Genomic DNA, 26,074 nt, shown 5'->3' with positions numbered 1-26,074 from the left:
ATTAACGAAAATGTGCTCATTGCAACGCTGTAAGTTTATTTAAGAGGCAGGACCTCGAACTTAAACACCCCTCTCCGATAGGACCAAGCCAAATAGGAAAATTCGAGTAAAGTGTCTTTCCCCAAGGACACAACATCAGATCAAGAGTTGAGACTTGAACCCTTGAACTTGAACCTACAATCTCATGATTTTGAGTCCAGTAGTCTAACCATTAGAGTACCTATGCCACCATAAACACAACACACACACAAAAAAAGAAAGAAACGAATAAATAGTGTACAAAGTAAATCTTCCTTTTAATCAAATTTTTAAGCAAATTATTAAGAGTAATATTAGTCGTTAACACATCAAAGATATCTTTATAACTGACGAAAAAAAACCCCAAGCCTAGAAAGCAAAACATTAATGGACTAGTTAATAACGACGGGAGGGGAAAAAATATCTTAAGGGTCTACCGCTGTTATCAAGCATGCACACACAAGCAACTTATATCTACTCTTTGAAAGGGCAAAAAGTTAAAACCTTGAATCTTTTTGTATGGAGACAACAATTGTAAACTCTTTCACAAACATTCATTTTTCAGGACACATTTTCCATTCAAGGTAAAATTCTTATTTTACAACCAAATACTTACTACTCTGAAAAAAATAAAATAGAATAGAAACTATACAAACGGAAAGAAATCAAGAGACACACAGGGAAAAAAAGAGGGTACCATAGTGAAAACAATTCTATACACTATCCTGTCAATGAAATACATGTGCTACCTGTGAAGAAGTAACAGTGAAGAAGCAGTCTTCTAAAGGAATAAGATTATAGACGAAAAATCAAGAATGATGAACTCTTCATCTAAATTTACACTGGAAAGCACCAACGAAACTGTCGTTTACAGAATCTTTCAATTTCAAAATCAGCCCATCATCGCTACTCAACATCTGAAAATAAAAAAACTCACTCGATAAAAGAAAGAAACATCCAGACTTTTTGTCACTGATATAGTAAGTTGTTTTGAGAAAGATAAAAAATCACCCCCCAAAAAACAAAACAAAACTAATGTTTTGAAAGAAAACAGACTGGTGGCTTTAACTGTATGAGCTGAAACTGTAACCCGTTAGTACACAGAACTACCTCCCTCATTGGGACTTATCCTGGAAACACACACACATATATATATAAATTTATATATATATATATATATTATGTTCAGAACAAAAAAAATTGAAAGGAAATAACAAAACAAAAAAACCCCCAGAACCAAAGTGTCTGTACAAACATACAGAAAATGTAACACATCTCACTGGCACGTCACTATAGGGACAAAAAGTCAGTAATCTCAAAAGTTGTTGAAAGACAAAAAAAAAAAAAAAAAAGAAAAAAAGTTTACTTCCTTCTTATAAATAGTTCCCAAACCCTAAGAGAAAGTCTGAATATACAAACAAAACAACTCTGAGACAGGATCCTGAAAATTCCAGAGGGGACAACACCCGACAGAAAAATAAAACGGCGCGAGAAGATCCACCACAATACAAAGAATTTCTCTCTCACGAGGAGCCTGTTTTCACGGGGTCAACACCCATACTTCACTTGGATGAACACAAGGAGATTAATAGCAAAACTATGGAAGACTTAAAGCATTCATTTCTTGCAGAAACTACATCCTCATGGCATTTGCTGGGCACATTTTTCAAAAACCAAGAATCTGTGGCGTAATCTCCTTGCCAGCTGGATGTATATTTTCAGCTTGACCTACAGCTCTTGCTATGTGATTTGTACAATCTCAAAAGTGACTGTTTCAGGCATGAAATATTATTAAACCAGAATATATTCAAGGTACGCAGCTGTACGTTCCGATAGAAAGTATTCCAAAATTCCCAGGTCTTGGAGCCTTTATTTGAACAGCAGCCTTGACATATATATATGTGCACACGTGAACACAAATTATATAGAAACAGAAGATACAAACAACTGTTATACTGCAACAAAATGGAACGATATTATTAAATAATTAAAACTAAAAAACCCCAAACCCAAATTGGCAATAACACCAAACATGTCTTCTTACAATACTATTGAGTCTTAGTATCTCGTTTGATTTTTAGGTAAGCACGTTCATATGGCAAAAGTAATTCTTGAAAAAAAGCAACATACATACTAATGAATGGTGCAGAAAAAAAAAAGCCAGCATCATAGTTGAGCTTGTAGATAACAGGTGTATATCAAACACACACACGCACCCAGATACAAATGTCAAACTCTTTAGTTCCAGAAAAAACATTTTGTACAATTCACATTACTTTCACACACATACACACAGATTCTTGTACACTGGAGGAAAAAAACAAACCCATTCCGTTACTCTGAATTGTGAATGAAGGGGGGAAAAAAGAAGGAAAATTGAACATGACCAACACATTATGTGGTGTCTTGTCACAAGCATTATCATCATACAATATAGTAAGAGTCAGCATAAAGAATTTACAGTCCCTGTCCATCACCTCACAAAGACAAAACAATTCGTTTCCACTTATCGTGCAGTCAGCATGACCACAGTTTGCATCAGAATGAGAAAGTCGTGAACCAGTCACAAATTCAGGCCCACCGAAACCCCAAGGGGAGACCACCACAACAAATTTTTGACAGAGCTCGTCTCAGATTACAATGGCAAATATACAAAAAGTCGACGGGAAACACAAGGTCCAAAACCAACTCTGTTGGAAACTTCCTTTCACACACTTCATAGCCTTGAAGTAAAAAAAAACACAAAAAAACCGCTCTCAGAAAAAACCCACTCCAGACAATCTTACTGACAGTGAACCGTACACACATGTATGCTCACTGGGAAGAAGGTAACATGGTATAAAATAGGACTCGGCAACAGCAGACCAGCAGCTTTTCTTCTACGGTTGCTGCAGTAGTGGGAATGAAAATCTGTCAAGTTGACCCTTAAAAAATTCTTCCAAAGCATGCAACTTAATCTCTCAAAATTTCCCAGAAGAAAATCTGTCACAAAAGTAAAGCACACGTTGAGCTGCTTTCAAACAAAGTCAAAATTACACCTAGGCAGAAACAGTGCAGTAAAATGTGAATACATGTATCTGACCTTTACAAACACATCAAGAATAGTAATTTAAGGAATTTGTACATCACATATCTGTACACTGTATAGGAACTGCACCGACACATCAGAGTTCATCAGATAGTCTACAAGGAAGGAAACTGAAGCAGACGCAAAACGTTCAAAACAGGTGCTTTAAACCCAAGTACCCAAAAACAAAATTTGCGATGTATCTATGCACCCCCCCCCCCCAAACACTGTCAAGAAATAGATTCCAGACAATATTATTTTCACATCTTCCCCAAACCACTATAATATTTGAGTACACATTAACTGAACATGGTCAATCTGAAACCAGCGGTAAACCCAACAAAAATTAAATCGCCGATTTTTTTTCTTCTTTGTAAGAAAACTATCGATTAGCCGAAATTAAATGTTCCCATTTCTAAATCGAAAAGAACTGTGAGGGTTATATTGTCTAAATCTTAACTAACGACCCTCAAGTAATGCAAATCATCATGTCTTACGAGTTCTAAGAAAGCGAAACAGAAGAAAAATATATGACAACGCAGGTGTGTCAATCGCGGGCCAGAGAGAGGCATCGCCAGTGTACTTTTCGCTGCAAGCATGGCATTCCCAACTCTACGTTGTTGACAATAATCGCTATCTCAGCCACCTCTGTACACTGAAAACCTGGCTAAACCGAAGAAAATCCAGCGGTCCCGGAGATTTCAGTTTCAGCCCATTCCACTGTATTTCAAAGTATCAACACTGCTTTGTTCATGCTGTCATCTGAATCTAAATTTTGCTTGTAGCAGAAATCTATTCAATTACTACAACCTCACAATTTTTTGGTGCAATTTTCCAAGCCCAGAGTCAGCCCCGAAGCTTCAAGCAAATACAAATATTTCACAAAATGGGTGTCTCTGCAGATATACGAACGGCCATTGCCACCGGAGCTCCAGCTTTTTACAACACGACAAAAAGCAGGTGCCTCACCAAGCACGAGGCACTGAGTGGAAGTTGATACAACATCCATCAACAGACAGGTAACATTGTCAAAACTTTGTATAAAATAAATGGGGAGGAGGCTGTCAGCAATGTGTGTCACATAACTGGAATATTCATACATATTTTTCAATTCTGTTTGCTTTACTTGAAACTTAAAGAGGCAAACAAGATACATGCTATGAAGTATGCAAATTGTTGTTTCTGACTTGTGTAGGAAGGATCAAAATGAGCCGCATTATTGTCTGTGATCTGCTGCTGATCAGACATATTATGTGTCCACTATGCCCTTAACGAGGTAACACCCACCACAAGGCTATCTCTGAACTGACCATACAGTTTCATTTTTAGTAGAAAGCACAAGACAACACTTTCATTCAAGCTGGAAGTCCTTTATGCATGTCCGAGGAAGCAACATATACTGACTTCCAACAAAAAGCATAAAATTGAAGAGGCCAAAAAACGCAAACAGTAGAAATGGAGCACTCTGTTGTTGAGTCAGGAAAAGAACTTTCTGCAAGAAGCAAAAGCTTTCCACTCTTGAAACTCTTTTGCGGAGACATCGAGCCAAGAACCAATAAGTTAAGGAATGTTGTTTTTGCATGCACCACACTCTCACCCTCAGGACTTTCCCAGCTCTTTGGTATTTTCTTTTCAACAGCAACGGTCCCACTTTCTTTCAACCAAATGCCCAGACTGTCTGACTGACAGCCAACAGTTTTTTCAACCCTCTACCTCAACATTCAGCACTGACTCTTTTGTTCTAACATTCCAATGAGAAACCCCCCCCCCCCCCAACCTCTTTGAGTCTAATCTTGTTGTATGCTCCAAATGACACACAAAATAAAACTGAAGAAATGTACCACTGTGTTCTCAAGGTTTTGGCTGCAACAGCAGCCAGCCCCATCCACTGAAAAAAAAAAAAAAAAAAAGGGGGGGGCGGAATGAACACATCATGAGCCATTGTAAGTTGATTTTTAAGTAAGAAAGTGTTTGGATTTTGGCTAGGCATGGAACAACATAGAATGCCTGAGTCAAATTAGCTGTCAGCTATTCCCTTGAGTAACAAATTTCCACAGTGTAGTTTAATCAGCTCCCCTCATACAAAGAAATGTCCCAAATTACACCCAGCAATGAGCTGAGGATATTGATGGTTCACCAAACTTCGTTTCGTCCACAAATAGAGATAAAAATAAAATAACCACACAGAGACCTGGACAAAGTCCATCCTTACTACTCTTACATACATCTATATGTAGTCTTAAGTTGTATTCTAAATTTTCACCATGAAGTTGCCTCACCTGGTACATTTCAAAAGATTTTCTTCCATAACACCAGTCTTCCATATTAAAATATTCTGAAACGAGAAATACCTTAAGTTTCAAGCCAACAACTAACTTTCGGGCAATCTTTACTCCCTGAACTCAAACCATAAACAGGTTAAGAAATAACAATACAGGATAAAAGCAGACTGAAAGAAAAGAAATGTAGAAACGATTTGCAAAATCTATAAACATGAAAACGTAATAAAGAAAGCTGCTTTTTTTTTTTTATATAACAAGAGAGATCAAGAGGAAGTGCAAAAATGGGGAGTATGAGACATCAGAACTACAGTTTCAAAATCTAAAGAATAAGGCACAGTGACAAGGGTACAGGTGGACTGAGATGACTATTACTATGGATATGAAAAAGCTTTCAAAGAAACCAAGATGTGCAAATATGACAACGATGAAAATCATTTGAAGCAAGAGGTCAACAAAACTCTAAACACGCTTTCATTGTCTGTCTTTGAAGCACCTCCACTCCCCAGACAGCAACCAACAAGACTTATAAGACACAAAACTCACATGAATATGAACATAATAATTCTTTTTCCTTGCACACAATGAGGTACTGGGTAAAAAAGACAGTTCCTTTATCACAAGTTGATGATCTTGATGATCTATTATAGGTGCCACACAGTGAAATATATCGAGTACATCAGAATTCACCATACCGCATAGTTTAAAACATACAGGAGAGGGAAAAAAAGAGCAGTGTCTACAAAACTGCATCATCATAATATACAACATAATTATAATATCAAATCAGCTATGGCTATGCACTGTTCAATTCATTTCACAAGGCAAATTTTTGACGTAACGAGTGGTGGCTCAATCCAGGAGGGCGCAACAAGGAGTTACCTCCATATGCCTTCATCAGTGATAGGTTCAACACATTTCCTGAATCACTTCGAACCTTTACAAGGTATCCCCTTCAGTGGTGCTCATGCTTCCACCTAAGAGACAAGACCATTACCACTGAGAAAGTGCTCCAGAGTTCAACAAAACGGATAACTGGCTCAAGTTACGACACCAGTTTAATTCTTCAGATATTTACAACTCTGCTACAGGAAGTTAAGTTGAGGCTTACATAACAACAACCCTTCCAAATCACTTCTCCACTATGACAAGAGCTAGCGTACCTATAGCCCTATATCCACAATTTCTGAAACCATCCATATTTTTTGCTAGAGAAATGTGAGAAAAACTCCAGCCTTAATGTCTCCATGACTTAGTGTGAATTATCAAAATAAAAATGCAACATATCTTGATTTGACATATTCTATTGCTAGAATAGAAACAATGCCACATCACTGTTACTCTTGCTTCTCTTTAAAAAGGCAAAAAAATCCAAACCCCAAAACAACAAGACAAGGTACACACAGTGCACAAAATGTTAAACAGTCACAAAGGGCCAGCGGGTAATGTCAGTACATGTAAATCATGGAACGCATCAGACAATCACATTTCTATGGCTTGTATCTATCACAAGTTCTACATATTATATGTGTTGGTCCTACGGGCAAGCCCTCTACTGGAAAGTCTTGGGTGGCACAACAAACTGGGAACTTGGCTGCTTCTACAAGCACTCGTGCAACATTCAGCCAGGACTACAGCTCGCTACCAACCCGGCTGTGAATGGCGCCAACCTACACTCACGCCCTAACAGCATGAGGACACACGGACAAACGAGAATTAACCCACACCCAAGAAGCATAGGTTATACAAACACACACCGCAGGACAATAAATATACAATAGCCTTGAAAGGATAGTCGGTACGTTCTTCTTATTGGGAACTCTTTCTTTTCGCTATAACCCAAAACAGCTGCAAGACCTGTACACAGAATACCACTAACAATCTCATAACATATCTAGACCGGTGTCCTTGCCTTCCAGCAAGCCTGTAACGAGAAGTATTTACAAAATAATTCTGTACTTAATAATCTTTTCCTGTAAGGTACAAGAGGAAAATCAAATACCCCCAAAATTTGAAGAAAACTGATGCAAAAAAAACAACTTTGAAAGAAATAAAATTAGGTGGTAAGTATCGCAATTTTGGCTAAGCTCATCTTTTAAAGAAACCCTGCAGCTTCTACCACAGATTTTCGTGACACGGAACCAGGACGGCTTTGACTGTCCTGAATCTGTCTCTCACACACTCCCAAACACTCACACAGGGACGCAAAAAATCTGTACAGCGCCGCAATTTATCTCATCACGCGTCCTTCTTGGCCCAGCTGTTCTGCCTTCTGGGAGTGGCCCCGCCTGCGGCCACAGGCAGCCCCTGCTGTCTTAAGGCTTCCTTCACGCCTTGCTCCGCCAGCTTGGTGTACACGTGAGACAGCATCTGGAAGAGGCAAAAGACACACAGTGCATCTTTAGTTTTAGTAAGAGTTTTACGGCACTTGCAACACAATAAGGTCATATAAGTGCCGAAGGTATGGTGTAACAAGAGTGTAACACAAAAAAGGAGGAGAGATCAAGACGAGAGACGTTTGATAGGAAAAAAGGAGCAAACCACACTAGAGGACCCGCCAACCACCCACAGACAGCATCTGGGAGAGGCACAAGACACAAACAAAACAGATCAGATACAATTATATCATCTTCAAGGTAACAAATCTTTGAAAGAACCGTAGTTTCGAAACGAGGTGATCTTATACTTTAAATCAATTTCAATAAAAAAGAAGAAAAACTTCACTAGTTTTTTCTTTAATAACCCCCCCCCCCCCCCCAAAAAAAAACAAACAAAAAAACAAACGACAAACAGACAAAACAAACTAACCACAACAACAAACAAACAAACAAACAACCAAAAAAAAAACAACCACCAACACCCCTGCCTCCACCTCCCCTATTTCTCCAGAGACAGGAAATTTACACCTCTACATTTCAAGAACACATAAGGAGAGCAGCACACCATGTGTCAAGGGTATAAGTCATCGGAAAAACGTAATGACAGTAAAGCCTCTATACTTTTGTACACTATAACACTGTTTTGAAACACCCAGGTGAGAAGTTGACAGATATTCTTCCTCATACATCACCTATACCACAATGTTATGCAAAGGCACTATCACTTTCGTTTCAAATTCCCAGAATCTACTTTTCAGAGCTTCCAGCTGGTGACGTCATTTTCCGAGGATTTTCGGGTCCAGGGCAGCGCCCTGGCAGGGGGTTGAAGAGGGAAAGCGCTCCCCTTACGTTTGAGATTTTTTGGTTTCATCCTAAGTATGCCATTTCTGGCTATTCAAGCATAAATTCAACAAGAAAATAAGTGAGAAAAAAACATACCTTGCATACATAATTTTCTGCTTGTGTTAATGTATATAAATCCAAGGCTATGCTCTCTCCCTTGTACCGATACAGTACATCCATAAACAGTAGTAGAACAGCTAGATCTATAAAACTTGACAGTTAAGGTTCAACTTTTTTCTACTTGTGCTGGTTTGCACCACAATGTGTAGAATCTATAATAGTATAACAGCTAGATCTAAATAACTTGACAGCTTATATTCAACTTCAATATTTACAAATAAACAAGTCTGATAAAAAATATATCAAGCTCTCTTTAGAGTTTTCTTTTCTTGGGAAGCCTAAGATCTATTGAACCACATATATTTGTCCTCTTGTTTACGGTGCTGGTGCTCTCCTGCCTGTGCTTTAGAAAGTGAAAGTGGAAGTGAAAGGCACTGTCTACACTTTCAAATAAAAGAGCACTTCCGGTATTGGTTGGCTATTGTTGACTATTAGTAATTACGTACATTTTTTATTTCCCATAAAAAAATTTTTTTTCTCTTATGCACAAATTTTCAGTTCTGGAACACAAAGTATCACATGTTAAAATAATAATAATAATAAATAGCATTTGTATAGCACATATCCCCGCTCAACAGCAGGCTCTATACGCTTTACACTATATTATGACCCCAGCAGACCATAGAACACTCCAAAAAATTCTCAGCTTCCCGGGAAGCATACAGTGCAAGGAGCTGATTAAGCGCTCAAACACTAACAAACTGACAAGATCTTTCGCTGTCTTTAGCCGGGTACCCAATCCCACCTGGGTGAAGTGAGGAAAATTCGTGTAAAGTGCCTTTCCCAAGGACACAACGTCGGGCCCCTGACGGGATTCGAACCCATGACCTTACAGTTGCGAGTCAGAGAGCCTAACCACTAGGCCACTGACGCCACAAAATCAAAGTAAACTGAAAATAGCAGTGTTACAAAAGTGCTGGAATAAAAAAGTATTTCTTGAGGGTAAACACCCCTCAAAGTGCCAGGTCCTCACATTGTCCCAGAGCATGTCAGCCAGCTGGTCAATGGCCACGGAGAGGTTCCGGTGCTCGCCGCTGTAGCGCAGGTAGAACCAGGTGACCAGCAGCAGCAGGAACACCAACATCACCAGGTTGAACAGGTTGCCGATAGTCTCCAGACCAATCACTCCAACAATTCCTGAAACACATACAGGTGACGTTAGACATCATCATCATCATCATCCAGTGCCAGATCTGCGGCAGAAATCGGCGATCATGGCCCTCCATTCATTCCTTTGCTCTGATGCTCTTAAAAAAAGCTATGTTTCCCTGATCTTTCCCTGTTACCCATTTGTTTAGGTTCCTAAAGTAGGTTGCTCTGGGCCTACCCCTGCCTCATTGCCTTCAATTTTGCCACTGAGAGCTAGATATTCAAGACCCTTATGTCTATTCAGGTGTCCCAAAAACTGCATTTGCCATTTCCTGATTGTTTTTAACAGGGAAGTTACATATGCAAGGTTTTTTTTTCTCTTATAAAAGTAGGTGTTTTTATGCCCCCATCAACACAATTTAGGACCCTTTAATAAGAGTTTTACAGCACTTACAACACAAATAGGTCATACAAGCGCCCAAGTTTTGAGCTGATACTTGAGAGAAACAAATAAAAGGAAGAAGAAAGAGGAGAGATAAAAACCGTGGATGTTTGATAGATAAAAAAAAGCAGCAAACCACACCAGAGCACAACCCGCCAACCACCCACCCACCTGACATAAAGTAGAAGGCTACGACCACTGTGAAGAGCACCGCCGGCGTCCTCGCTGCGCTGAAGATGTTCTTGGACTCATTGTGCTTGGAGAAGTTCTCAAAAGCTTCCGTAATGTCCTCCTTCAGCTTGTCCTCGAAGGACTGGCTGAACTCTGGCCCGCCCATCTTGCGTGTGTTGTGGAAGAGATCGATGCAGCGCTCCACGCAGCGCGTGTGCTCCACGTGCAACGCCTCTGGATTCAGGTACGGCTTCTCTCCGCCACAGATCTGAAGAGACAGTGAACAGAAAAAAAAATTATTTAAAAATAATAAAAAAATTGCGTAAATACCGCTTCACTTTCGACACAATTATTCTAGGTTAAGGCTGACAATAGCCTGAAAATACGTCAAGAGTGGAATCCTAGTTCTCGTGATAACAACCATAATCTAGGAACTGCTAAGAACCTTTGTAGTGCTGGTTTAAAAAAAACAAAAAAACAACAAAATACAACAATCCCCAAAACAAACCAAAAACAGGAGCTGACCATACAATAAAACATTAATCATCCACTCCCATTAGAGGATGGGTAAACCATTTATGATAGGCCTTTCCTAGACTTACAACAATCTACTTTGACCTCTATTTAAATTAAGGTTTTTACTAAAGGGAGAATCATTCTGACCCCGAAAATATCCGAGTCACAGAGAACCAGCTGTGCTATGCATCCTGTCAGAAGTGGACGTGTCGGGGTTTGTTTTGTTTTTTTTAAAGTAGAGGATTTTACGGCGCTCGCAACTGTAAAAGGTCATATGAGCGCCAAGGGGTGGGTGTCAACAGAGAAGTCTTTACAGGGAATCAAACTTACTCTGCTCACCTCTCTAGCTTCAACAGCACAAGGTCTGCTTCGACTATCAAGGCACCACGGAAATAGCAGGTCACAAGAGTGTGACAAACATACAAAAGAAGTAGAGGAATATGAAAATAGTAAGGATTAGGAAAGAAAAAGCAGCAGTTCCCTGTTGTAGATCAGGCACAGATATGAGCGTGACATGATGAATCAGCCCATTTACAATTCTACTGTGCTTGATGGAGAAATGTCCCCCCTTTGGAAATAGCCTAAAGACACTACAGTCAGTGGCACTGCCCCAGGGGGGAGGACGTGTCCAACGCAGTCAATAACACCAACAAAGAAAAAACAAAACCCACAACATATGTTCCTGATGCATTCATCAACCAGGGTCCATGACTTCTCTCTACACCTTACAGGCTGGAATTAGCTTTAGCAGTGCAACAGAACGGAGTCCAGCTACCAGGAAAAAGAAAAACAAACACACACAGACAAAGACATAGTAATGATAAAATGGTATAACCCTTCCAGCCCCAGCTATTTTTGTGCACTCCCTAACCCTAGTCCCTGCCAATACAGCAGTATTACAGAAAGAGAGGCATGCATTCTAAAAAGGGAATTAGTATCTGTGTAATGAGGTTTAGATATTAAAATATCACAATATTTAAAGGTAAATAAAACTGAGAACAGACCCTCTTGGGACAGTGGGAAGTACAAGCGCTGCTGAAAATATGCACGCATGGGACTGGAGGGTTAATGTACTGCCAATTTCATTTCCACTGGTTGTGAAAGTGCAACATTTATAGGTGTCTGTTTCTAATGTTCCTGTCACTTCCTATTTCAACCACTATTGTGTCAGTGAGCTTTTGTTCAAGCAAGCCAGAGATGTCAGTGCGATTGCCTCACTCACCTCTTCCATCAACTTTGTGTAGAGAGTTTTGGAGTTCGCCACGGCTGCCAGGTTATTTGCTTCTGCTGTTGCCTGAGGGACAAGACATCGCGATAGAGAACTTTGCATTGAAAGACGTTTTTGGCACCATTACTTACAGTGCACTATACGTGACCTTATAACTGAACTGTACCTGAAAAAGCATTCTGTTTTCAAACTAATGTACACAAAAGATTATAAAACACATGTTAAACTATTTTCACTCCTAAACCTTCTTTTTAGAAGAAAAAAAAAAGATACAGTTTGAATATGTCCCCCTGAAAAAATATGAGGAATGAATTATCGAGCAGTCAGCAATCTTTCCATTAACGTTCCCTCAGTTTTTATACATGTGAGGCATCGTAGTGAAATCAGGCGCTCGTTTAAACAATGAAATCTGTCCGTTTGGCAATTTTCATAGAATTTTTGTTTTTTGACTCAACACCATTAAAGTCCATTTAAAATCACATTACAGTGTGGACATTTCCGAAAAATGTTGATTTAAGACACAAAAAACCCCCCACCCCAATAAAAATGTAAATTTGCAGTTGTTAAGGACTCTCAAGCTTTGGGAGTCGCCAAACTTTGGCGGCCATTTTCTCGCTAATTTTACCTCTGAAACCAGGCAACCCCCACCTCCTTCAAACGCAAATATCTCCATTTCTATTCACGATAGATAAGTATTTTTTTCACCGAAAGCAAGACTAATGAGCAAGCTTTAAAATGATATAAATAACTACAGTTCCGAGTGCCTGATTCCACTCCGCTGTGACACATATACTAAATAGTACTGAGTTTAGAACAAGCGACCTAGATTATTAAAAGATTACAGATAATGACAGGTGTTGGCATATAAAAATTCATAGTTAATACTGACAGACTGCAATCAATTAGTGCATATCCCTGCTCAAAAGAAAGCTCTACACAAGTTTACATTTTCTTACGTCCGAAGCATGGACAACATTTTTTCGAGAATGAAGCTGGTCTCTGAAGTCTGGAATGTGTGACAATACACCATTCATTACTGCTTCAACAAACCATAAACCATTGTAGCACACAGACAAAATTTTTACACCATACCAGCATCCTTTTGTAAATCAATCTCAGGCAGCTTTTTTTATAGCTCACATGACTAGCTAAAGTTCTCAGACCACACAAACATACCTGCAGCATGGACTTTGGCTCTGGCAACTCCTCGCCCTGGTAGATCTTGATATATGCCTAGAGAGGTTTTCAAAAAAAACAAATCATATCTGTTTTAGTTCAGTTTTAGTACGAGTTTTACAGCATTTGCGACACAAATAGCCGAAGTCTAGAGGTATAACTAGGGGGTAACATATAATGAAAAGTAGGAGAAGAGACAAAGACGATAGATTTTTTATAGGAAAAAAGGGAACATTTATATCAATACGTCTTTATTTCTGTAAACAGATGAAGACCTAAAAACCACCACACTAAATAACAGTCAGTAACAAGACAAACCGGTATGGTATAAACCCCGAAAAAGGCGTTAAGGCCTTCTAGTATTGGGGAAAATTTATAGCTCAAGAGAGTTTAACAACATGCACATATCAAACAGAAACTGGAAGCCTATCAAAGGGTAATAATTCTGCAGCCCTTAGCTTCGACCCTCTGATCTTCATAGGTAAGAGGAAGAAGACTGTGGTAGGCAATGGAAATCCACTGCATTTGTGTTACAGAAGTACGGCGATACAGCAATGGCTAATTTCATTACACTTGAAGACCGGTATCTATTATATACTAGGCTGTCCTGATAAGTTTCTTTGTTGGCCCTTACAGCTTCTCCAAGAAGGGTAAATGGTCGCTTTTAAGAACAAGCGCGCTAACCCAGGTTTTGGGGGGTTTCCAGAAATCTTGACCTACCCTAACAGTGGACATTTCCCTACCTATAGAAGTTTCGTTTCATTGGTGTGTATATTTGTTTGGTTTTAAAGACAACTCTTTTTGTCTTTTACAGAGACTGAATAAGGATCCAAAAACTTTAACTTCAATTTTCTAAAAACAGCATTCTTCGGGATAGCCCCCTTGAGCTTAAAAGCGACCAAATGGGGTTGGCTTTGTTTCATGGCTATGGGGCTGTCAAAAAACAGTAAGCTACCCTGCTCACCTTGAAGTACTCCAGCATCTCCTTACACTGGACCTTCTGGCCATTCATTTCCTTCAGCACCACATTCTCCTTTGCCAGAAGCATGGGGGTCAGGATCTGAAGCTGCTCCAGGAAATCGTGTTCAATTTCTGCGAACATGGAAGATTGCTGTTAATACATAGGCTGAACTAATATGGAAAGGAAGAACTGAGCCTTAGTTTGCGGCAAGTTGGCAAGATAACTGCTCCATTTTGACATGGAGTAGACATGGGTAATGGACACGGGCACAAAAAATCCTTTTAGTTTTTAGTTTGAGAAGGAGTTTTACAGTACTTGGTACACAAATAGGTCATACAAGGGTCAATGATAAGACTTATCACTGTAGAGGAACAAACAAAGAAAAGAAGGAAAAGAATGAGGACCAGAGAAATGATAAGACTTATCACGGTAGAGGAACAAACAAAGAAAAGAAGGAAAAGAATGAGGACCAGAGAAATGATAAGACTTATCACTGTAGAGTAACAAACAAAGAAAAGAAGGAAAAGAATGAGGACCAGAGAATCTTTAAAAAAAATCTATATTCAAAGCCATTAAATAAACTTAACCCAGACTTTATGTCCTGAAGCTGTCACAAAATAACTGAACCACATCAATACTCTTTCCTCCTCACCCTTCTTCTACGAGGGGCAAACTAAAAGTCTTTTAATTTACCTGACCATGAAGGAATAAAGGTAGAGAGCTGAAATTTGGTACGAAGCTTAGTCTTTCTTTATGTAGTCGCCTACCAGAGTTATACATGTTTGTCATCTGTGTATGACTTTGAAAAGTCCTTGAGAATAGAGGACCTCTCTTTGTCAGAAAAACCAGCCCTCTGCCTCTTCTTTGATCAAAATTTTATCACAGCATAAGATGAGCAATCAGTTCCATATACAGCATGCATCTCCGTAAAAATATCCTGTACTTAATTACTGCCCTGTGCTCAATTTTCTCCATTTTTATGTTGAAACTGGTGAACAACATACCCCCATTCACTTACAGTGTGCTGGTGGCAAAACCAGTAATCTGAAATTCCACCAAATTTTCAAACATTCTAGGAAGATAATTGTTGGCTTTCACCCCAAATTTCAGCTTTCCACCTTTATTCCTTCATGGTCAGGTAAAAAAACCTTTTGGTACGTCCCTCGTATAGTAAAAACAGAAAGCTCACACACAGTTCAGTAATAGTTTACAGCCAGTCAGTACAACAGCAGCCACATTTCCCCTGGCACACACTAGGACAACATTAACAAAGACAAGAAGAGGAAGGAGCCAACCCAGGCTAACTGAAGCTCACAGATTGATATTCTTCGGCCAGTACTTGACATCACAGTTAAATATTTAAAGCCTTTTTAAAAAATAGTGGAATATTTATGCCTTCCAGACACATCTAATAATAATAATAATAATAAATGACATTTATATAGCGCTCAACCCCGAATAAAGTACACAGGCTCTGAGCGCTTTACAATACAGTACAACATACAACAGTAACATGAAACGTTGTGTTCTGACTAAAGAAAATTATTCCAAATATTCATCTTATTAATTTAAAAACAGAAACGACTTCAGCTGACATTTGAATGAATCAAAAGATTTGATTTCTCTCAACCTACTTGGTAAAGCATTCCAGATCTTGGGGCCTTGGTATTCAAATGCCCTTTCACCCATTGTTTTAAGTTTCATAGATGGTAAAATAAATTTCTTTTTGTCATACCTCCTGCCATCCCCCCCCCCCTAGTAAATTCGAGTTCTAGACCCCTGAGCTAACTAAACAAAAAGGACTTCAGACACAGAGACAACAATGATCCTAGTACAATATTGCAGCAAAAACAGTGGAGGAACCAAGAGAATCTGTGACGTATGCAAACAACACCCTTTTCACACACACACACAAAAAAAATCCCCCAAAACTGGTGCATTTGGAAGACAAAAATACCAACAAAAAAACTGAGCGCTAGGAAGGAAGCATCTCACCTTTGAGTCTGCCATCAAAGTAGGGGTTTGTGGCCACACGCAGACCAGGGTGAGGCAGCAGGTAGCAAGAGATCTTGTCGAAACAGGAACTGATGTGTCGCCTGATTTGCTGGAGCTCAGGGTGCTGCTTGTCCGAGACCTGAACAGAAGAAGACAGAGGTGTGAGAACAAAACAGCAACAGGAACAGGCAGAAGTTTTCTAATTCTACTTCAGCATTTTGTTCTCGGACTCTCCTTCCAGCCCCTTGCCCTATATGCTCTTGGACATCTTGCTCAGACTCACCGTTTTGGATAACAATTTATACCCAAAAGAGTTCATCTTAGCAAAACCAAAAAAAAGCGTTTTGAAAGAAAAGGAAAAGCTCATAACTACATTGGAGACAGAAATTAAGTAACGATAATCCTTATCCGTTATACATTCTTTCATCTTACCAGTAAACGTTTTTCGAGTATCTGTCGACCGCCCGCAGCTCCATAGGGGGCTTCGTACGGAAAACTCCAGTCTCGCACAAGGAACTGCAGGGCCTGGTTGGAAATAAAAAAAGATGCGCAGTTGTTAGAAATGCATAGGATCAAGCTGGAACATAAAAGGATCCTTCATTAAGGCAACAAGGAGACAGATGAAATTCAAGGAGTGTGTATACAGAAAAAAAAAGGTGGAGCAACTACGTATGACAGGAAGAATTGAAGAGAAGAGAAAACTGAGGAAGCCAACAGTCAAGATAAATATACTCAACAACAAAAGTTACTCAAGTCATAAAGCTACTTCAAGACTTGGGTGTTTAAGAACCTACATTCGACAGAACATGGGCCATGATCGTTTTTTTGTATTCAGTAATTTTGTGAGCTCATGTCACCAAGCTGAAAAATGCTCACAGTAAAAAAGGAGGTCACAATATGGCGGTGAAGAAAAAAATGAAAACTGAGTATTTTCTTGAGCATGCTAATAGGTGAGAAGACCTGACCAACGGGTTACTGACAACAACATCCGGCATGGGGTGGTCCTAGCATAATGATTGGTGGTGCAATCAGCCTAAACCAACACTTGGGACCGGTTGTTTTCCAGAACACTGGCAGGGCTTGAAATAGGTGTTCAGGAGGACAGGCAAAAATTGCCTCAATGGGGTCTAAAAATCAGAGGGCACCGAGGAAATTTGCTAGGGCACCGAGGTAAAAATTAAAGGTGATCACTTTATTGATTAAAGTTGGTAATATTGGATCGTGCATCACAACGTTTATATAAATAACAATACGATTTATTCTTGCTCTCTGCAAAAGTACAGAGTTATCGGAAAATTTGTAAAATCATGAATGAAAGCTAAGTAAATCACAGTAAAATCACATCAAACCAAAAGCACAAAAATCACAGTTTTCAATCAAATAATGATCACGATTGCATCTGACTTTTAAATGCCTTTATGACTAGCTCTTATTGATTGGATTAATATGAATGAACATGACTGTTGACAATAGGGCACGATAGAAAACAGTAAATAATAAGACCAATTAGGTAAGCCATTAATCATTAATGAGATTCAAACAGAGTGGTTTACAGGCAGGGTAGTGATAAAAACAAATCTTGGTAAAACAAAACAAATTTTGAACTTGTACGAAAAAGAAAAAAATGAGGAGTGAAAACAATTTATATTTATGAACTTGTACGGAAAAAAAGAATGTACAACTAAAAACTGCTGTCAAGCAGTTAAACAGTATGAGGTATAGAAAATACTTGTTATAAAGTATGTTATATAAAAAAGACCTAAACAATCAGCATGTCATATCATGACATGACTAGATCAGAATATTGAAATATGTTGACACACACAATATAGAAAAAAACTGGTTTACTGTTTGTCCCTTTGTAAAAAACAAGTGAATTTAAAAAGTATCACCAGAGAAGATGATTTCAGAGAATAGTGCAGTTTTATCAGGCAGGATGTCTATTTGTGAGACACATCTCTTGCCACTTGGCAATGCAGGGTTCTGGGTTGAATTCTTTGATCTCAGGACCATTGGGACATAAAAGCATATCTCAGGAAAGCGAATGCCTCCAGTTACCAATGGTGCGCCTCAACAAAGTAAACTGCCTTTCTATCTCGGCTGTTGATGATGGCAAAATAGAGATTACATGAGCCAAATGAGACATATGGGGAAATGTCCTTGTTCTTTTTTCAGGACTGAACTTTTCATGTTCTCATTCAGAGGTATTAAGTCCTGACTTTTGGAGAGAAACATGAGCCACTCTTTCTTTCTTTTCAGTGTACAGCATCCTTGGTGTTGAAGCAGTCTCATAATGAGCTATCAAGTCATCCATCTGTGTCTCACCATATTCTTTCAGCTCATCCATTTTGTCAGTTCCAGGCACACAAGTCCAGCCAAATATCCTTGCACTCTTCAAAACTTTATCTTCTGATGTGCCAGAAAATCTTTCTTCCAAGCACAGCATCAGCTTATCCAACGCATCTTTCACTGTTTGTTTGTAATCATCACACTTGCGCTTTCTCTCACATCAGCAGTCTTCTTTTTCATCCAGAGCTTTTTTCAGACACTGCTGAGGTTTGGTTATCATTGATGTGAGTGCGTTTGCACTAGCCATGACAAAATGGACAATATTGCCAAGCTGAGCAGTGACTCACTGAAACTTTGATGAGATTTGAGACAAGTCTGACAGGATGTCTTCATAGCCAGCCCCCCCCCCCCCCCCTCTCCCATGAGAGTATCTTAAAAATTTTAAAAATCAATAATCCCCAGCCATTCCGGAGTCCCATACTTCACAACGCTCAGACTTTGAATGAACTTTAGTGACCTTAACAACCGTTGCTCACACGATGCCGTATCTTGATGCGAAAGCGCAGGTTCACTGACCAGTCACGGTGGCGAACCCAACAAGACGCTTTTATAACTTTCTTTTCTTTTTTTTTCACAAGTGACAGCACAAGTCACATTTTTTAAAAACAAAACACAAGGGCACTGAAAAAATTGCCGCGGTTCACCCTTCGATTTTAAGGGCATTACGGCAAACTGCAAAGGCACCAAGGCAAATTGCCGCGGTCTATTTCAAGCCCTGCACTGGATCTGGTCATGGTAACGGTGTTATTGCACAGCGCTACATCCAACAGGTACTGGCACCTGTGATCTTAGATCTGCCTCATTTCCAGCAATACCCCAACCTTATCCTGCAGCTGGCCAATATTTAACCCCATACTGCAAGAGCTACAGCAGCCTTCTTAGAGCAGAACAATGTCAGGGTGCTGTCATTGCCATCAATGAGCCCAGACCCCAACCCGATCGAACACTATTGGGACCACATCCAAAGAGAACTGAATTGTTTGTAGCCAAGACAAACAACAGCACCTCAGCTGCAGTGAACCATCACACAATTTGGTGCAAATGTGATTATCGCCATCATCCACAGACTTGTGAGCTCAACGCCAAAAAAGATGCCAAGCTGTTGTGAGCGCAAACGGCGGGCCCACACGCTATTGACTCAAATACTATTGACTAGAGTTGGCGCGAGCGGACGGACGGGTTCGTTACTCGCAGACTCAGTCTGAGCTAGCGGGTAACGGACAGCAATGCGAGCGGACTGCGAACCTCAAGACAGTTCGTTTTTGGGCCCGCTCCACAATTTTACTTACTCTCTCAGCGAGCGGACAGCGGACCTCAAGCCAGTTTGTTTTTTGGGTCTGCTCCACAATTTTATGCACTGAGCGGGCGGGCGAATGGACGAACTCTTGCAGACGAAATACTCCACACGAGGTTAGGCCCGTCTTCTATTGTTTGTTAATTAGGCCTGATGTTTCAAACCACTAGCAGTGCCACAGGGTGTGAGAGAGGCTGGTGACATAGTACTATGAGAGTAACCTTTCACCTCGTGTGGGGTCACACTCTGTACATTGTAATTATCACGAAGGCGAAGTTTAAAATATTGCCAAGGGCCTTTCTTTTGAAAGGGGGATAGAGAAATTTCCGCCATGAACGTCTAGCTAATGTGGGGCAGGAGGGTGTAAGTAGTATGCAAAGGAAGGACTCGCTCCCTGTCCATCCGTCCGCCTGCTCAAATGAATGGAGTCTCTCGGCCCGTCCACCTGCTTGCTGAACGAACTGTTGTCTCTGTCCGATGTAGCAAACTACTCTTCACAAGCGGACGGTTCGTTACCCGTCCTCTCGTTTGCGGGTAGTGCCAGCGAGTAGTTCGTTACTCGCGGACGCAGATTTAGCGAGCTCGATCCAACTCTACCATTGACATCACCAACATTTGGACATAACCCTTTCACTCCAGTACATCATTTTCCCCAGCAAATTCAACTTGTTTTCTCTACAACGGGACTCTTAATCCTTACAGAGGAATCGTCTTCAATAAATGTGACCAAAAATCAATAAAATCACAAATTACTTACCATTGTCTTTATCTTCCTTTACTTTGTATATCACGTGTGTTTCTTTTGTTGTTGAGTATAGATAGCCTGAACATCTGGGCAACTAACAATACAATGAATAACAACTCATTCTTTAGGGCCTCAAATGAAAGAGAAGGATGGAGAATGATAGCCACTAATGCTCTTGACAAGACACTTGATGATGATTACTCTGATAAAAAGCAAGAGAATAAACTGGAACAACACGAGCAGGCAAAATTCAGGATCTGTCAGTACTGCAGAGTAAACAGAAAAGACAGACATAGAGACAGACAACCCATACATCATATTGTACGCACAGACAGAAACTAACCTGGAAGGGCTTGGATATGTTGTCATTGGCCTCTAGAGCCAGTCTGCCGTATTCTGTAAACAGCTGGAACATGAAAAGAATAAACTTGTTTCAAAGGTTAAGCTTATTAATTCTTTCCTTTAGACGCAACAATTATCTCAATGGAATGTAATACCATACATTTCACACTAAGCCTGCACACCAAGCCAACATATTTTGGAGTGTTTTATCGACTACGGCTACTACTTACCTTATACAAACAATAACAGCAGATCATGTTTGTAAAAAGGCTTGATTTTGCGATTGTCAGAATGCAGTTAGAGATTTATTTTAAAAATACATGGGAAGGAAACTGGTCATTAAGGAAATATGAAAATCAGGATGTGTTGTCACAGAGATAAGTTTACTGAAAACAACATTCTTCCCTGGAAAAAGTAACAGTGAAGATACTCGCACTTGCCACGAATCTATTTCTAAAAAGATTAACATAAAATATACATATCACTGAAACACACTTGATGGTTCACAACACAAAACAGTTCAGCAAAGAAAAATTTCCCACTGGGACAATATTATAAAGTATCATCTTATATTATCTTATCTTATCTTAACTCTTTTCCTACCAAGCCAAAATCCACCTCTGGCCCTGGGCTTTTCCCTGACCTATTTTTACGCCCCTACCCCACCAAAGGAAAATGTCAAAACACCCAACTTAACAAACACAAACCATACTATATGGCCCATCAAACTGAAGGTTAAAAAGTAATCTATCAGATGGTGATACAATATTGAAGATTTATTCCAATTATATTAGTTTTGGGTTTCTAAAAGTGACTATGCAATATTGAAGGTGTCATATGAAATCAACAATTTTCCAGCTATGAAAGGTCATATCTAAAAAAGTACAACAACAGCATCATTCAAACTTCTCAAGTAGGTTGCCTCCAGTAATGCTGAAAGTCATGTATGTTTACCTAATATAGAAGTGAAAATATGAGACATATACTGAAGGGAGGGAAGCGCTTTTTTTTCTCATTTATATGTTTCGAAGGGAACAAAAAAGCTCTGAAATGACAAAAAATCGTCTCTCAGTGTTATATTTTCTTTCGTCACGGCGCACCGGTGGTGGAATTTTAGTGGCCACGGGTGGTTCCCCGCCGACCACCTTATCACGTCGGGGGCACGGGGTTCTGTCTGGACCGATTTAATTTTTGGTACTTTTTAACGTACAATTCTAGGTGTATCCTTGTATTTATGGTAATTCTCATATAGCCCACCCAAAGCCCGCATTTCTGCTCTTGAGACTCAAAAAAGAACGGACGTTGTAACTTGTCAGGTTATTCCGTTAGACGCGCTATATTTGACAATGCTAAATTGTAAATTTTTTTGGACTAGCGCGAATGAAAAAAAAAATCAATTAAAAAAAAAAGGCTCGACAAAATCTGTCGAACTTTTGGAACATGAACGACATAGCATCGGTGCAGATACTCAGAAAAGATGGTATCTGCGCAAATAATAGAAAGTTGTAATTTTGCAACTTTATCCATCGAGCACACAATTCGCTATGCAGTAATTCCTCCAAATACAACTTTATGTGTCTAATATAATTGTGAATATTCGCATATTTTCTCGAACGTTTATAAAAGTTACCCTGAAGTTTCTCCATGAAAAGTACGAATCGATTCTAGTGCCAGAATACATCTTCAATGTAATACAAGACCAGTATCTGTTACCCTCCAGAAATTCCTTACTTTTCTTAAAACGCTAAGTCTAGGTTTTGTAAGTTGACTGAATAATAGGGATGACTTCTCGTAATTGGGTTATAAGAATATTTTATAGCTTTCCAGTGACACTGAATCAGCACCAGACTTTTCCAGCTTTAATTTTCGCTTCTATGACCATTTGCAATAACTGACAATGTTCTGATTTCTTTTCATTCAAAATTGCGTCCGTGCATATTTCCTACACAAAAACTGAGAATGAATGTGTTAGCTGTCATTATTTTTTTTCCATACAAGAAGTTTATCTCTACCCATGTATTTACACGGTTTTGTGGGTTTTTTAAAATCGCTAAAATTATATCTTTTTTAGCTGTATGCAGGCTGCCACAGACACAGCATGATTCATGAATAAACGAAGAGTAACTTTCTCTTGTTTCCTAGTAAAATAAGAGCTAACGCTGATCGTCTTTAGCTAAAAAATGCAAAATGCAAATGTGCATCTTTTTTCTCTTATAATTTGACTATTACTACTCGTGCAGATTTAAGATTTCTCATGGTAAAAGACATGATATTCGTAGTAAGTTTAACACAGATTTTGGAGAGATGTCGTGCCTTTTTTAAATTAACAATCATTTATACATAAGTTTGTAACTAAAATATGTCAAATTGGGTACTCTACAAACACTTGTCTAAAACAAAAAGCAAGGCACAGAAATTAACCATTCTAACGAAGAATAAATCTTAAGACATTGAGCTTTTAGTACATCCGCGTAACGGTTTGCTGTGTGGGATGGGGAAGAAGTTATATCGTTTTAAACAGACAAAAATGCGAACTTCCTAACCGACACCGGTAAAGTTGCTTCAGGGCTCATTAACCCCGTGACCCCGAGCCGGGGAGCCCCGGCGGGCTGCTGAGTCACGCTAACTAAAGGCAACAGAATTCCGCGAAAAGTGACGCCGTGCCGTATCTGCTAACAGAAGTATATTCTATTCTTTTGAAAACGTGGATTGGACGATAATTTCGTGTCTTTACATTACTGGATTGGAAGAGATAGCGAGCCACTCGAGACGTATTTTTCGGCTCTCGGTCCAGCGAGGCCACGTCCGCGAGCCGATGCGGCTCGTGGTAGGGAAAGTGTTAATAGAAGAAACAAAAAAATCCGGCCAAACCTGCAAGTGCTGCAAATCATCTTCTTGAATATTCTGTGTAAGGTTGAACACCTGTGGGCAGAAATAAAGATATTGTCAGAGTTTCATCTGAGTAGGTACATGTCTAGATAAAATTCCTAGAAAATTAAACAAAGCAGTAACTTGTCAAAGCAACATGAGCAACAAAGAAGTTACGGAGTCATGAAAAGTAACCCTTGTCATACAAACCCAAAAGCCATCAACCCCCCTCCACCTTTTAAAGCTTAGTTTTAAAAAGAGTTTAACGGCACTTGTACACAAATAAATCACACAACTGCTGAAAATAAGAGGGGGTACAAGAAAGTAATACATGTACATACAGAAAAAGGAGGACGGATAAGAACGGCAGATAATATTCAACTGCCGAGGGGAGTCCCAATGACCTGTCAAGATTTCTACAAGATATTTGACAGTACCTACAAAAGATAAACTTGCATTTCTTTTATGAAAATGGACAGACATAAAACCATGACCGGTCTGGAATTCAGGAAATTTCTTGTGAAGCCACTGCCCTTAGACTATCTATATCCAGTGTAAAAGATGACGAAATTTTGTACCCCCTTTTCTGTTTGAACAGGCAGATGACATTCCCAACTGAGGGCGGTGGTGCTGGTGGGGGAGAGGATTGCTCCTGAAAGCTGTTTTCCTTTCTTATGGGACTGATTTTATAGTTTTAATTTTACATGGACACTGAACCTGACAAGGAAAATTGATTCAACTATTTTGGAAGCCTTCAGCCTTAGAAAGCCATGAATATGATGTCATACTGTAAATCGGGTCACAAAAATGCACCAAAAATAATAGAATACACATACTCTATACAGAACAGTTTGTATGATAGCGAATTGGTGTGGCAAAGTTTTTTTAAAAGTCATATGTGACAAAAGAAGAAGACGTTTTTCATGAAAAATCTAGAAAATTATGAAAAACACATTGAAAACAAGTCAAGTATCACTAGACATGGTCTGCTCATATCTGAGACTGTAAAAAAAAAAAAAAAAAGGGGGGGGGGGGGGGGGAAAGCTAACCAGAATGCAATGACAACTGCAACCTCTTATAAAAACAAACATTCCCAAAACCCAATCTATGCAAACTAAGATGTAAAACTGCACCCAAGCAATGCCAACAGACATTCACAAAAAGGGTGTTCTAGTAAGGTTTGGGTGACACTTTGCAAAGAACCTTTGGACACAATGACAGGGACAGTGGGCAATGGAAAACCTAAATGGTAGACACAATGGCAACAAAGTATCATCAGAAAGTATCAGCTTCAAGCTGAGCTTCCACACTACATGTTCTTGCATATGAAATTTTAATAGGAAGATGTATCAACAACACCTTTTGTTTTATCTTTAAAAAAAAATTAATCAAAAGGTTTTTTTAAATTCCCTTGCAAAAATATTTCTACAGTAACTATATAAAAAAGAATATCCCCCCCCCCCCCCACAATTCCCAACTGATATCTTCCATTTTCAGCTCTGTGGCTTGGAACTCATTCTGTAGTGTCTCTTGCTAAAAGGATAGCTATGTAATTACATCTTGCACATTTATATCATATAACAGTGGTAACCATTACAGCTGTTGCCCGCCATACACTCCTTGCAACAGTCACTTTACAGAGGAGTAATAAAGCAGTCGCTCTCATTGTATGTAACCTAATTCAGGGATCAGTTGTGGATAACTGAAAGCTATGAATTTGGAATAATGCAGCACTCTGATAATGACTGACATTACAAATGATCCATGACATATATTACTGGCAAGCTATTTGACTGTTCTAAGCCTAAAAAGCAAAATATTTCAGGACAGAACAAAAAAATAAAACAACCTTTCATTCTTTTAAAATGTGTATACATTATGTATCATTTTCTGCTTGTCTTCTTTTTTCTCAACATTTAGTATTTGAATTTGAACAGAATATTTCTCGAGCACACGCAATTGATGCCTCAGATTAAGTAACAACAATAAAAAAAGATTCCAAATCATGTCTGCACAGCTAGCTGACGATTTGCGGATAAACTGAGGACAGCTGACAGACATGCTGAGACATTTCAGTGACCCATGTTCAGCAGTTTTCAAGGACCCCCTGAGCAAGTGCTGAGTTCCTGAGAGCTCTCGGTACCACTGACTGCTTAAGACGCTAAAGCGCCAGGAGGGAGGGAGGGAGGGAAG

At 39.4% G+C, this 26,074-nt stretch overlaps 1 protein-coding gene across 3 annotated transcripts in view; it reads right to left on the bottom strand.

Moving 5' to 3' along the window:
• Positions 1 to 272: 272 nt before the first annotated feature.
• The window catches only part of LOC101845183 (atlastin), a 43,820-nt gene continuing 18,018 nt past the window's right edge, over positions 273 to 26,074 (bottom strand). For all 3 annotated transcript variants that reach the window (XM_005104097.3, XM_013085766.2, XM_005104098.3), the window contains 10 exons: positions 23,885 to 23,935; positions 21,015 to 21,077; positions 16,716 to 16,808; positions 16,284 to 16,422; positions 14,292 to 14,419; positions 13,328 to 13,384; positions 12,146 to 12,217; positions 10,408 to 10,675; positions 9,679 to 9,842; positions 273 to 7,734 (listed from right to left, as the gene is read on the bottom strand). In XM_005104097.3, the coding sequence (XP_005104154.1) occupies positions 7,603 to 7,734; positions 9,679 to 9,842; positions 10,408 to 10,675; positions 12,146 to 12,217; positions 13,328 to 13,384; positions 14,292 to 14,419; positions 16,284 to 16,422; positions 16,716 to 16,808; positions 21,015 to 21,077; positions 23,885 to 23,935 (1,167 nt within the window). In that variant the 3' untranslated portion in view covers positions 273 to 7,602. The remainder of the gene's footprint in view (positions 7,735 to 9,678; positions 9,843 to 10,407; positions 10,676 to 12,145; positions 12,218 to 13,327; positions 13,385 to 14,291; positions 14,420 to 16,283; positions 16,423 to 16,715; positions 16,809 to 21,014; positions 21,078 to 23,884; positions 23,936 to 26,074) is intronic.

This window comes from Aplysia californica, unplaced genomic scaffold, assembly GCF_000002075.1.
Source record: "Aplysia californica isolate F4 #8 unplaced genomic scaffold, AplCal3.0 scaffold00404, whole genome shotgun sequence".
NCBI classification, from domain to species: domain Eukaryota; kingdom Metazoa; phylum Mollusca; class Gastropoda; order Aplysiida; family Aplysiidae; genus Aplysia; species Aplysia californica.
Note: the sequence above shows the minus strand (reverse complement) of the source record. Positions and strands in the feature narration are given on the sequence as shown.